This window comes from Carassius gibelio, chromosome A1 (assembly GCF_023724105.1).
Source record: "Carassius gibelio isolate Cgi1373 ecotype wild population from Czech Republic chromosome A1, carGib1.2-hapl.c, whole genome shotgun sequence".
NCBI classification, from domain to species: Eukaryota; Metazoa; Chordata; class Actinopteri; order Cypriniformes; family Cyprinidae; genus Carassius; species Carassius gibelio.
In genome coordinates this window covers 21,379,791-21,394,786 of record NC_068371.1, presented here as the reverse complement: position 1 = coordinate 21,394,786, position 14,996 = coordinate 21,379,791, and the positions used below count along the sequence as shown (strand labels likewise).

At 40.0% G+C, this 14,996-nt stretch overlaps 1 protein-coding gene across 1 annotated transcript in view; it reads right to left on the bottom strand.

The window, feature by feature from the left end:
- LOC128015574 (propionyl-CoA carboxylase alpha chain, mitochondrial) overlaps positions 1–14,996 on the bottom strand; it is a 58,954-nt gene that overhangs the window by 34,613 nt on the left and 9,345 nt on the right. Inside the window, exons 5-7 of the mRNA XM_052599506.1 lie at positions 13,545–13,658; positions 13,253–13,306; positions 6,179–6,310 (exon numbers count right to left, since the gene is read on the bottom strand). Coding sequence (XP_052455466.1) covers positions 6,179–6,310; positions 13,253–13,306; positions 13,545–13,658 — 300 coding nt within the window. The remainder of the gene's footprint in view (positions 1–6,178; positions 6,311–13,252; positions 13,307–13,544; positions 13,659–14,996) is intronic.

Sequence of the window (14,996 nt, the reverse complement as noted above, 5' to 3'; positions counted from 1 at the left end):
TTACCATTAAGGGATCATGTGTGAACAGGACCTTTTCAAAAAATTAGTAAATTTCAATCCATTCATTCGTATCGTATCGTAGCCTAAGCTTTAAAGCATTGCCTTTTAAATATATACAATACAACGTGTATTGTATTGTATTATTATGTGATATTATTCTTGCCAAGCTCTGATTTCTGAGAGATGCATGGAGAGACCAAAGCAATGCTGTTTGATTTGCGCTCTTTTCTCTCATAAAGTTTACATTCATTCACTTCACACTCGTGGCTTTAGAGGTCTATTGTATAATATTGTGTTGATCCCCTGACTCACCTGTTACTAGCAAACTACGGACTGTGCCAGCTTCAACAGAGTACTCAGGCAGAATTATTCCTTGCCTGTTATTCATTTTTGAAGCAATTATCCGTGTCATTCGGAATAAGGTATTCAGCTTCAGGCACACCCCTATTTACATATATTAATTTTACATGCAACATAGATAAGGTCATAGAAAGTAACAGCTACACGCAATATTGTAATCCTAAAATTCACGTCGTACTTGCAAACTCTTTAGCCGCCTTTCCACCGCAGGAACTTTACCCAGGAACTAGGGACTTTGGCCTGGTACTTGGTGTGTTTCCACCGCAGGAACCAGGAACTAAATAAAGTTCTGGGTAAAAAAATGCCCCCCAGAAAGTCCCTGCTGGCGAGGTGGTACTTTTTCAAAGTTCCGGAACTTTCGGGGGCGGGACTTTGGCGCTAAATATTCTGATTGGTTGAGTTCACGCAGCATTGGTTGAGTTCAACCACCACTTATTCGGATCAGCATTTTCAAAATATTACTGTTATGTGTCATGAAATGTAATTTTAAAAGTATTTCAGACGAGAATGTAGTTGTTTAATACTCAAATCTGTTGTTTATTTATAAAGACAGTGCCTATTTAAAAAAGTGTTTCGCCGATCTCGGAGACGGTGAGCTCCACACGATCAGCGGGAGCTCAGTGATCATCTATCCGACGAGAAGCAGCCTCACCTCAGCTAGAACTTCTGATATGTGCCGCTGGCTCTGATGTCTCTTTAGTGGTTAAACATAAAATATAATTCAGCTGCAGGGGAAATCTAACAGGTTTTCTTTGGTCTGTATTCAATTTATCTATATGTTAAAATGAAAATAAAAAAGGCAAATTTATATAATATTTCGTTACATTGTAATGGCTGCATATACACATATCCCTGAACTAAGTACATTTCTGCAGCTGTCATTATGCTTAAATGAAACCAAAGGAGGCAGTGTTATTTGATATCCTATTTCGTTTTATTGTAAATATACACTACAGTTAGGAAAATTGCAGTAGCCAAGACGAGCTGACTGAAGTTATCAAGTAAGCTGCTGTTTATAAATTGAACAGACTTGCATCGTCGCGGACATCACACTCCCTAGACGAATGCACAATCTGAACTAACTACCGAGGATGCACGTCCACAATCAGTGTACTTTTTTTTTTTTTTTTTTTTAAATCAGCGGTACTTTGTATTGAGAAACGCGCGCGGACCTACGTCACCAGTCTATTTGCCTAATCTTCCCGGTACTTTACACCGCGGTGGAAACGCAGAAAGCAACAGGTCTGGGGGGAAAAAAAGTTCCTGGGAAAAAATGTTCCTGGTAAAAATGTTCCGGGTAATTTCGGTGGAAACGCGACATTTGTACGCATTATGGTTAATGCATGCTCGAGTAGTCGATTGTTTCCGACAGCGCCGACTAGTGGTTGAAGTAGTCGATCACTTGACTAGTCTATGCAAGCCCTATTCCCCAACATTGTGGCTTGCGGCAACAACAATACTACAGCAAAAATAAAAATAAAGCATTTCTTTGCATGAACATTTAGGCGATGTTATGCAAATCTTCCCACACAGTAACGTAGACTTGGGGGCATTTAAACGAGGTGTTTTAAGAGGGCATGGACAGGTCTAAAACTTTTATAAAGAATATCTCTTTGGATTTGAGACTTTAGTTTTTAAAAATTTTAAGATTGTCTTTATGGTCCAAGAGTTTGTATCACTCCAAAGAGAAAGGAAAAATTCAAATTGCATCATATAAACCCTTTTACAAATATCTTACCAATCCCAGTGGTGGACGAAGTACACAAATCAAGTACTTGAGTAAAAATACAGATAAGTATAGTAAAATATTACTCCAGTAAAAGTACTCCTTTTTCAATTTTACTCAAGTGAAAGTACAAAAGTACTAAATTTATGTACTTAAGTAAAAAAGTACTGAAAGATAGATGTTTGCAATTTTATATAGGCTACTTAATTTAATTTTATATTAGCACATATTATTTGTAATAATCCTACTGCTCAAAATACCTGGGATTTTTTCCAAAATAACCACTATATGGAGTCAAGATATATTTTTGTTGTTGATATAGACTACGTTGACAAGAGTAAAGTTCACTGTGAAACTTACACTGTGATTTACCTGAGAGAAAGCAGAGATGACCATCTGATTTTCACCAGTAAGAACAAAGTATTTTAAAGTTTGTTGTTTTACAGAACATCACAGTTATATATGACATGATAATAAGGCCTGAAGTTAGGAAGAACCTTTTAAGGGAAATATAATTATATTTTCATAATGATTTTTTCCTTCTCAAATCTTGTCTGTGGTGTAAAAACACCCCTGGCCATCTCTTCCCCTCTTTGATAATTACCGTAATAATTATCCTTACTTTAATTAGTACACATCCTTACTTTGGTCCCTGGATGTAATCAATCTATCTATCTATCTATCTATCTATCTATCTATCTATCTATCTATCTATCTATCTATCTATATATAGGTGGTTGAATAAAAATATTTGGACATTACCTCAAGTTAGCACCAGCAAGCTTGTTAGCTAGACAGTTAGCTGTCAGGGTTAGGCAAGGAGGAACTCAAGTGCAGACAGGGAATCACAAAACAAGGGGTTTATTTACAAAAAGGGGAAAAACAAAAACCCACGAGGGGGAAAACAATAGCTAGGGAAAAGACTAAATAACAAAACAAGACTGGGCAGACAAGATAAAGACACTTAACACTAACTATAAACAAACACTCACGGAAATACAAAACACTTCTTGAGGAACAATCATAATTCTTAGGGAACAAATCTCAATGACAATGAACCGACGCAAGACAGAGCACACTAGGAGATCTAAATAGGGGTACTAATCAAGACACGACAGGTGTTACAGATAGGACAATCAAGACACGACTAGGTTAACAAGGGGGGCGGGGCAAGGGAACGAGACAACACAAGCACATGGCCCAAAGACAAGGCCATGCGCTTGTACACAAAACAAGGGTCTGTCATGATCCTGCCTCAAGACTAGGAAAAATCAAGGACACGAGGGCAGGATCATGACAGAACCCCTCCCTTAAGGAGCGGCTTCCAGACGCTCCTCAAGGGAACATCAAACACGGGACATGACTGACATGACAGACTGGGACACAGACACAAACCAACAAGACATGACTAATAATAACAAAGGCAAACATGAAAACACAATGGCAGGGTTAGGGTGACATAACAAAAAAAACAAACAGGGAAGGGGAGGGGGCGGGACCACAAAGTTCATGGGGGGCAGACCAGGGTGAGTGGGTGGGGCAGGAGTTTTAGAAGGACAGGACGAAGGCTGACGACGGGGGGTACGGGCAGGTCTGGGTGGTGAGGGGCGGGGAGGGGTCTCGGGACAACTGACAGGGGACATGATAGGAGCAGACAAGGGACGCGGGGCAACACTTACGGGACGCGGGGCAAGACTTACGGGACGCGGGGAGACGACAGCTGGACACGGGGGGACAACATCTACTGGACATGGGACGACAACATCTACTGGACACGGGACATCTACGGGACACGGGGCAACATCAACTGGACACGGGGGGACAACAGGACACGGGACATCTACGGGACACGGGGCCACATCAACAGGATACATGACTTCATCAGCAGGACACGGGGCAACACTCACGGGACACGGGGAGACGACATCTACGGGACACGGGGAGACGACATCAGGACACTCGGGATTTCTGGGGACAGGGTCTGAGGACAAGACAGGACTGACGGGGACTTCTAGGATATGGACAAGACGGGACAAATAATCAGAAAAGGCTTTAGCAGCAAGGATAATAGGCATCTCCTTATGAGAAGAGACCGACTGTACAAGAGTCTTTGCTGCAGAGTCGGCCGCGGCTCTCTCCTCCGCTCTCACGACTGCAGCTCTCCTCTTTGCCGGCTCGGGCACGCTCACCGCTGCTGGCTCGGGCACGCCAGCTCTCTCCGCTGCTGGCACGGGCACGCCAGCTCTCTCCGCTGCTGGCACGGGCACGCCAGCTCTCTCCGCTGCTGGCACGGGCACGCCAGCTCTCTCCGCTGCTGGCACGGGCACGCCAGCTCTCTCCGCTGCTGGCACGGGCACGCCAGCTCTCTCCGCTGCTGGCACGGGCACGCCAGCTCTCTCCGCTGCTGGCACGGGCACGCCAGCTCTCTCCGCTGCTGGCACGGGCACGCTCACCGCTGCTGGCTCGGGAGGAGACAGGGTCACAGGACCGGCAGGCCCCTTCTTCTTCCTCTTCCTCCTCGGGCGCGGTGCAGAGGCTACAGCTGGGTCAGAGGCGGGTTGGGGGAGTTTGGTCTCGGACAGGGCAGACTCGGACGCCGAAGACTCTGAAGCCGGCTCCCATGAAAACCGTCTCCCTCGCTTGTTGGGGAGACTGAAGGTAGTGGGAGGTGCCTCAGGACTCTGGGGGGGACTTGCCTGATCCCCCAGGGTTGCCACGGCCAGGACACGACCCTCTGGGACCGTGGGCAGCTGGGTAGGTGGGGACCTCTGGGGCTCCTCCTCTCGCCCGCTCGCTCCGGAACGACCTCCCCTGGTCCCCCGGAACACCACAAGGCGAGAGCCCTCAAAACAATCACGCTGGCTGGCTGATGCCATCCAGCATTGCCTCCTGTCTGCTGAGTTCCTTTGTGGTCGGTTCATTCTGTCAGGGTTAGGCAAGGAGGAACTCAAGTGCAGACAGGGAATCACAAAACAAGGGGTTTATTTACAAAAAGGGGAAAAACAAAAACCCACGAGGGGGAAAACAATAGCTAGGGAAAAGACTAAATAACAAAACAAGACTGGGCAGACAAGATAAAGACACTTAACACTAACTATAAACAAACACTCACGGAAATACAAAACACTTCTTGAGGAACAATCATAATTCTTAGGGAACAAATCTCAATGACAATGAACCGACGCAAGACAGAGCACACTAGGAGATCTAAATAGGGGTACTAATCAAGACACGACAGGTGTTACAGATAGGACAATCAAGACACGACTAGGTTAACAAGGGGGGCGGGGCAAGGGAACGAGACAACACAAGCACATGGCCCAAAGACAAGGCCATGCGCTTGTACACAAAACAAGGGTCTGTCATGATCCTGCCTCAAGACTAGGAAAAATCAAGGACACGAGGGCAGGATCATGACAGTTAGCATCAGCTTTCAGTACAGTTATGAATAAACATTCATGTTGGTCTACTCGTCTAGTTAATCCAAACAATATAACGTTACTGCTGATAAACAATTTGAACGTGCACGAGTTATTTTATTTAATTTGTGTTAGTTTAATGGTGTTTTTTTTTTTTTTTTTACCTAAAACAGAGACGCTGATTGATGTGTCTGCATCGTCTGCACTCGAGCATTTCAGTGGTCTTAAACAGATCACTCTTTACAGCGGATTTAGTTCCCAAACAACTGACAATTTTGACCTAAATATGATTTTCAGTTACAATAATTAATCCTAAATTTCAACATTAATAACTTACTTTTAGCAACATCAGACGCACGCGCGCTCACAAGATCTCCCGGTTCTTACTGACTCGCACTGAATGGTTCATTTGAATCAGTGAGTGGTCGACTCCAGAACAGCTGCAATCGGATAATTTATTTTACTGTCTATATATATATATATATATTTTTTTTTTTACTCATTTTCATAAACCAACTATCTGGATGCAGTCCTAAAGAAAAGGTGTTTGTGATATGTGAAATGCCTTTAAAAGATAAACAGCATAGGTATGTGAGAAGTAATGGATTATTGGGAAAAGATTGCGATCAGAAATAAAAATACATAAATAAAACATCTCAAATGTTGATCTGACCTTGACCACCCCATCAAAGCCTGGGATGGTGTTGACTTTGGCAGCTTTGGCGATGAGTTTGCTCTCGATCTTATCCCCCATGGCCTGGATGGCATGCGTGTCAGGACCAATGAAGGTCACCCCCTCGGCCGCCTGTAGAGGAAGAATTCATAAGAAGGCATATTTCATGTCATATAAATCATTTATTCTGAGCAGATCTTGCGTACAAATCATGATTATAAGCATCAAATCTATTAAGACAACCATCAGAAAATGTCACGTCACGCCAAACGACTCACATGACTCTGAGATAATCTGATCGTACATCACAGCATACACCCACAGTTTCTATTCCCACATCAAACCTCTACACACCTGCACATTACGTGATCCAGCTGCACTCTTCTGGTCATAATACACAGCTGTGCATCATGATCTGATTCCACTTTTGCTCACAGCACCAGTCAAAAGTTTGGACACAGATGATTGATGTATGTTTCTTATGATCTTGAACTTAGACTATCGTTCAAAGGTTTGGGGTCAATAATATTTGTATTTAATTTTTAAATTTTCAGTGCCAGAAGCGATCGGAAAAAAGGTAATCCTCTCAAAAAAAAATAAAAAAATAAAAAAACAAATATAACAGTAGATGTATATAAACACGTAATTTTCCCCTAATCATAATAGCCCGTGCAAAATTGACACTAATTATGCCAGCAAGGGTCACATATGACATCATTAAACTACGGAGCAGCACCGAATTGTTGCAGTTTTAATGACATACAAAACGCAATGCCTCAGAAAATGTGGAATTGGGTCACATTTAACTGGCAGTGTAAACGAGGCCTTAGAGCACTGGCCTCGCACCACATTGTAACATCTTGAATATCTATATCTTCAACCTCAAAAGGGGTAAACTTTTTTTTTTGCCATGGGAACCAAATCCCTTCACAAAAAAGACCCCCAGGGTATGAACCTTGGTGAAGTAAAGAAAGGTAGCTTCAGGTAACGCCTGAAGACACACATCTAAATAACGAAGCCAGAAAAAAAGAACGGGAAAAAGAAGATCTGTTCTTTTCTTTGTAAGTCTCGAGAATTGGGAGACTATTGCTTCCTGGCTAATATACTACAGATAGTATGCCTGAGGCGCACAGAACCCACAGAGCTCTGTAATTAAAAGAGGGATTTGACCCCATGACTCTTTCAGCTCCAACTGGACCCATGGTGTCATGAGATAAAGGATAAATCTAAATTAGGCCAAAAAAGCGATCTGTTTGTTCTTGACAAGTGCTTGGGAAAAGAAACAAACTAAAGTGTCAACGAAATCAGCTTCTGTAATCAATTTAAGTTGATTACAAATCACTAAAACTATAAAGTAAACTTCCATAGGGGATTTATTTTTCACTGAATCAGAAGTTTGCTAGCCCCAAAATTTAAAAGGTTCACAATTATCTAGTTTATTGCTAAATATGATAATAAATAATATCAAAATATATTTCCTTTATTGAGACAAATGAATCATTAGAGCAACTAATGACCATGAACCATTTCAAACAAATGACTGAAAACAACTGAGCTGTAAAATTAATAATAATAATAATAATAATAATAACAAATAGCAGTCCAAAAAACAAAACGACTCCAGAATGATAAAATTACCAAACAAAAAATAAGAAAACAATATTTTAATTAGGTACAAAACTAAATCAAAAGAAAGAAAAAAAAAACGTAAACTATACAACAAAAGAACTCAAAAACAAAACAAAAAAACAACCAAAACTAACTTTGAAACAAAATAACAAAAAAAAAAAAAAAAAAAAACCAAACCACAAACAAAACAAAATAAAAATAGAACACCACAAAACAAAGTAAACAAAACAGAAGAGGGAAAAAAAAACAGGTCACAAAAGATAACTAAGCTACAAGGATCGCATTAAATTAAATACATAAATGGGACACAATATCAAGGTTTAAATTCACTGACAAATTATGGCGGCCCCAGTCACGCTAGAGGCCTTCCCCTTTTCCAGTTGAGTTCTGGAAAATTTAATCCAATAAAACGCTTGGGCCCATTCAGATGTCACTCAATCGCTCTGCTCCTCCTGTTCATTTTAATAAGTCCCTCATGTGTATTTGTGCATGTGGTACCTTCAAAGGGCTAAACAACCAGCAAGCCGCTACAATAAGAGTAAAAAAGCCTCTAGAGGCGTCAAGAACTTGTGTACAACCGCGAACAGGAGTGAGAGAACACTAGGATAATGAAAACATCTTGTTCAAGACAACATCCAAAGAGTGAAAAGGCATGAAAACACACACACGCTCACTCCATTCAAACTCAATCTCCTCTCCGCTATTGAAAAGTGTTTCTCTTTTAACATGCTAAAGAGGCTGTAGAGGTAATCCTAACAGAGCTCTCTAGGCTGAACCTGCGCATGCCCAGGGGCTCTGGCCAATCGTTTGCGCGGTGTGAAACGGTACTAACAGTTGGGCAGAGGGGGCAGCTATTCAGGATGGGGGGCTCATTCACCTCTTATTCATGTGGGGGGTGTCACTATTCAACTGCTAATGTAATGACATCTTCATTTCCACGCACACACGGAAGGCAGTGGATGGCCCACTTATCTGCGTGCGCACGCGCGCGCGCGTGTGTGTGTGTGTGTGTGATGCAATGTGAATGGGGGGGATGGAAAGGTAGAGACAACAGCAGGTACAGATGTGGTTCAGGAATTGGTTATGAAATGAATTATTTACATTTACCAATCCAGCAGGTATGTTTATTCAAAGCAATTAAGTATACAGGGTAAGCTGGACAAAAATGTCTGGAACATTACAAAACAAAAGATTAAAAGCGATTAAAACAAAAACTTCTAAAAGCTTAAGACTTAATAGTCTGACACATGGTTTAAATTAAATTCTTGTGCTTAAACCACTTTCTGTAGGTGAACCATTGCATTAACTACTTTCTGTAAGAAATGCATTACTATGACACTCCGGACTCATTTCTAAGCCCACACTTTTTAGAGGGATTTAATCATGGCAAAAAAACGTGTTTAAAAGAGATTTAAGTACTAATATTATTATTTGCTAAAAAGGCATTAATGCCACATTGTTTAAAATTCTTGATAATAATTTTTTTTTTTTGGACCATTAACGACAGCAAACAGAACCACAACAAACTTTTTTCAGACGGGTTTCACACCTCCCCCATCTGCCACTGTTCAAGTCAAATAGGTATTCTACCTAAAAAAAACACAACATTGGTTGAAACAAAGCTGTCAAGGACAAGTTAATTGAAATAGAATAGGGAAAAACAATAAAATAATAATAATAATTTGTAATATGTTTTGCTCTTTTTAAATGTCATTCTATGACCATAGTGTTTGAATAGTTTTGAATTTAGCTCAAATTGTCATGATAGCAACTAAAGAGCACCATAGTGACAATGCTTAAAAACACTAGAAACAATTCAGTTCATTATACAATTGTTAAAAAGGATTCTCACTGGCTTCATCTGAAATCTCAGAGTAGAGCCTACTTCTTTTGAATAAATATGTTTTGACCATTAAAAAAATACATTCTATATTATAAAAGTATGTAGTATCAATGCAATCTGGAAATACTACATTGGTCATGTCACTCTCAACCTACAGCATCAGCTGTGTTTCTTCTCTGCCGTTCACAACTCCATTCACTGGATCCGACCTTCAACATCTTAATGGAATAAGTACGTCACTTTTTGCCTACCGTTTTATGAATACTTCTCTTTTAATATACCAGTACTGCTGTTTGTCTACTATATAGTAGGAAAGTATGCATATTTGGATGCAGCCTCTCTCTTTTCTCCTTGATTGGCTGTGCAAATTATTAACCTCAAATCTGCATAATTTATCAATTGCTTTGTAGAAAAATAGCAGACATTACAGTTTGCAGTGTCACAATTCATTCCAGCCATTGCAACGCTTAGCAAAAGGTCGGTCGGTTGGGTTGGTGCCAACCATGCAGAAATTTCGGTACAATTTCATTTATAGGAAAGTTTTGCATTAACATCACACACTTCATATCAATAAACATGAGGTGGGAAGCACTTTGTAGAATGCATGTATAGCCTACTCATGTAATTCTAATGACTGAGGAGCCATGCAAAATGCAGCAAAACTGCTTCCATTCATTGTGAGCTGCTAGGCAGATTTTCCTCATTAAGATGATGTAGATTAAAAAAAAAAAAAAAACAGGAGTTTGTGACTCATTCACTGCAGGATAACGGTCAAATCACAAGGTGTCCTTTACATCAATGCGTTCAAAAACCTTGAGGGCCATGAAACAAATCTGGGTTCAGCTCAGCTGATTCGGGTCCCTGACTTCTTAATATTTAACACTTATTTTGACAGGCTGATGAATTTTAACCAGGCTCTGTTGATTAACAGTATGATGTTCTGCCGAAAGCCTTTAAAACAGAACCAGAAAAGCATGTTTATTTTAAAATTTTTAGCTAAAAATTTAATCTACAACTACTTCTAGGCAACCTATCAACGTGAGCCCGCCGTTGCTATGACGACGCACCGCGTGTGTTTCCCTCCCGCCTGAATGTGATTTATATCAAAGCAGATCGTGAGAGCACATCAGCGCAACTGCAGGAAACCCTGCCAGCAGAGTCTCACGTCGCACTACACTGAAGAGAGGAAGACACGTGATACACGCACCACAGATCTGTATATCGCACAATAAATAACCATGACTGACTATTGCGGACAAAAGAAACAGAAAGTAAGAAGAGAAAGAGAGAGGCGTGTCATCTTCCCACATCGATGTTCTCAAATTCTTTTTGTTCCTATTTTCTCTGTTCTGCGATGCGGCAAAGCAGGCAAAAAGAAGAAATCTGGCAGAAAAAACCGGAATCCCAAAAAAAGCAAAAATATCTAGATCAAAAAAGAGAGTGACGGGCCCATGTGAACTCTCTGTGTGTGTTCGGGGCCTGCCACGACACGAAGCATGTCCTTATTTAGTCAGAATCGATTGAAGGGTTAAAAAAAAAAAGATGGTAGCTACTGAGTTTAGTTGCTATGGCAACACTGAGACACAGTTGGAGGTTGGCACATGCACTTGTTTGTACCGGAGCACTTTGCTCAATTATTTTGGGGTGCAGGGGTTAAAGGGATAGTTCACCAGAAAAATAAATAAATAAATAAATAAATATAAATTTTAAACTGCATCATTTAAGTATTGCATTATCTTATTCCATGGAAGACAAAAAAAAAGTATTTTTTTAATAATATTCTTTTACAAAAAACAGGAGTAGAGCTTTTAAATCTATAAAAGCTTATTAAGAGCTTTTTAAACTACCATAAATGTAGTCTATAAATCTTGAGCTTGTGCATTATTTATAAATGCCTTGTGAAGTCATTCAATGGTAAAGAACAAAACATAATTCGAAACAAAGCAAGACCCAATTCTTGAACAAATCATACTTTTTGAGTCCAATATTTTTTTAAAGAATCAGTTGGTTCACTAAACTAAACTGAATTATTGGTTCATAAATCTAACACATTTAGATTTGACTTTTAGCACTTAACATCTCTCTGGAAGGGAAGAATATCTATTAACAATTATTTACATTTTGACCTGTTTTTCACTCAAAGCTAAGACTGGTATAAAGCTATTATAAGATGTGTGTCCTCTTTGAAGCCAGAACACTCCCGTTCCTGTTAAATGTTATTGCATAGGGAATAAATATCAGGACATTGTCATTTTTGGGTGAGCTACTTCTATAGAGCCCTTTTCACACTGCACGTCGGAGCCGCAATATTTCCGGAACATTGCCGGGTCGCCTTCTGTGTGAAAGCAACCACGTCCCGGGATCGATTACTGAATTGAATCCGGGTCGGGGACCTAGTAACATTGCGGAGTTCGACACGGTACGAGCGCTGTGTGAACAAAAGCCAGATCTAATTCCGTGTCGAAGTGATGACGCGCATTATCGCGCGACTCTTTTACTGGCTGTTTTGAAGGAAGATCCAGGAAGATTTGTCGTTCACGACGAAAACACATGTGCAAACTGTAATGAAGCAGAGATCAGTTAGTTCCTCATTTTCCGCGCTGACGCAGAGATCGTTTGCTTGCTTCAGTGAAAGTATAACGTGCCTAGCATTGTTGACTCGTACATTACACGTCACGCGCTGATGTCACGTGTCGTTATGGGATCTTCAAGGGTTGTGTGTGAAAACACGCACATATACCGGGTCATCACTGGCAGTGTGAAAGTGCAAAATCTAGTGACCCGGGAACAATTGCAGGAACACTTTACCCCTGTATTTGCCGGAATGGCAGTGTGAAAGGGGCTTAGGATTGTTGAATAACAACCACGTACACTACTGTTTAAAGGTTTGAGGTCAGGGAGATTTTTGTTACTTTGTTTTTGTGGATTTTTTTTTATATACTTTTATTCAGAAAGCATCCAGTAAATTGCTCAAAAGTTAGAGTGAAGACATTTATAATGTAACAAAGATTTATCTCAAATAATCTTTTGAACTTTCTTAAAATGAGAAAATGTATCATGGTTTCCACAAATATATGAAGCAGCGCAACTCTTTTCAACATCGATATTAATACGAATTTTTGATGAGCAGCAAATCAGAATATTAGAATGATTTCTAAAAGATCATGTGACACTGAAGACTGGCTGCTGATAATACAGCTTTGCATCAAAGGAATACATCGAATGTCAACATACATTCAAACAGAAAACAGATTTAAATAGAAGTAATATTTCACAAACAGATGCTGGAGGAAATACAGCACTGTCCTCCAAAAGAAAAAGAAAATGGAACTGAATGTGAATGTGGAATGAGTCTCTTTATCAAATGACCCTTTTGGCCTTTCTGCCTTCATTTGGCTTGCAAATAATCTTCTCACCTCAGAACTCGCACCTTTAATTAAATTACTACTGGGGGGTCTGAGCTGTTAATTACGAAAACTGTGTGTGTGGGAGGGACACTGGCAGATGTAGAACAATAAGTGAAGGGGCTACTCAGCCCCCCAACTCGAACACAAACTCATTTAAATATTGCTTTTCTTTAACTATACAAATCTCTTTCTCACCAGTCTCTTAGCAAACTCCTTATTTTCAGACAGGAATCCATAGCCAGGATGAACCTATAGGACAGAGAAAGAGACTAAATGATTTACCTACATGCATTCATAGAGTTAATGTTATACAAGTGACATTTAACAGTTTCATCGTATCACTCAGTTTATAGATAATAACATTGTCCAGGGCACCAGATCATAATATATGACATTGTTTTCACCAACATGGATTAGGCTCCAACTGTGCCAAATTCCCGTTTTATCTTACATATGTACACACACACACACACACACACGCACTTACAGCTTGAGCTCCAGTCTGCTTGATGGCATTCATGATAGCATCCATGTTCAGGTAACTTTTACTTGTAGGGGCAGGACCAACACACACGGCTTCATCAGCCATCTTTACGTGAACCTGACAGAATGAAAACACATGAACATAACCAAAGTCTATACTATATATTTGCGCGTACAAAATTTCTGTAAGACTTTAGTATAGGGATCAATTCTCACTATTAACTAGTTGCTCATTAGCAGGCCTATTATTAACATATTGGTTATTTATTAGTTATTTACTAGTATTAATGCTACTCAATACCTGAACTTAACAACTACTTATCTAACTAGTAAATAAGCTGCAAATTAGGAGTTTGACGCAAAAGTCGTAGTTAATGATGAATTGACCAAAATTTATATTTCGATATTTATAGGTCAATTCTACCCATTTATTTAATTATTTATGGCTGCGGAACAGACCCAATTTATTTATTTAATTATTTAGTGTATTTTTTGTGCTTTTAAGGTATTTACATTTATGCAATTGGCAAGTACTTTTAACCTCTGAAACCTACACTGCATTTAAGGCGCACATCTTGACCAGTTCACAACCATTTCAATTTAGTTTGCTGGAAATTGAACCCACGACCCGGTGTTGCTAGCGTCAAGCTCTGTATTTGAGCTTCAGGAAAGCATACAAAAGAAGCACTTTTACAAAGATGATTTTAAAATGTAGATTTTTTTTTTTTAAAGACACTTATAAAATGCAATACTGGTTATAACAGTTTATGTAATAAAAAAAAAAATAACCCAAAACTTTTAACAAATAAATACTTTCAATTTCATTGCTGTTCATGCCAGTTAGTCGTCTTCGCAAATGTCTGTGTGGCCAGGATGTCGTCACACACGGTGTGAAGCAACTATGACAGCGAGCTGACGGAGTGACAGACCTCACAATGGGGGAAGCATTAATACTGACAACTGCGTCAACAGGGGAGGTTTGGAAAAGACTCGCTAGCAAACTGCTGCTCCTCTGCTAATGTTTTCCACACATGTGTAAAAAGGGACACAAAGTTGTTTTTCCCTCACATTTAACGAGGGTGACGCAAACAGAAGTGGGGAAGTTTCTTCCAAAAGACTGAAGCAGCCATATACTGCAACCTCTGACTTTAAGGATCATTTTACTGAAGAAGTGATTATTGAACTAACTGGATATTTTTAATCGACTGTATTTCTTTGTTATCTGAAACAATTTCTTAAATGAAATTAAACACTACTTGGTCAAGGTTTTGTAGCATTTTCCTTTAAATGCAAATGAGCTCTGCTGACACCGCCCCTCTCTTCCGAGCCGCTCTCTGAGAGACGATAAACTTTTGCCGCATTCATCATGAAACTTGCTAATAAGAACATTGTTAGGAAAGGCGACTTTCAAAGATTAATTAAGAAAACATCATACTCACTTCTTCTGTTGGTGAGG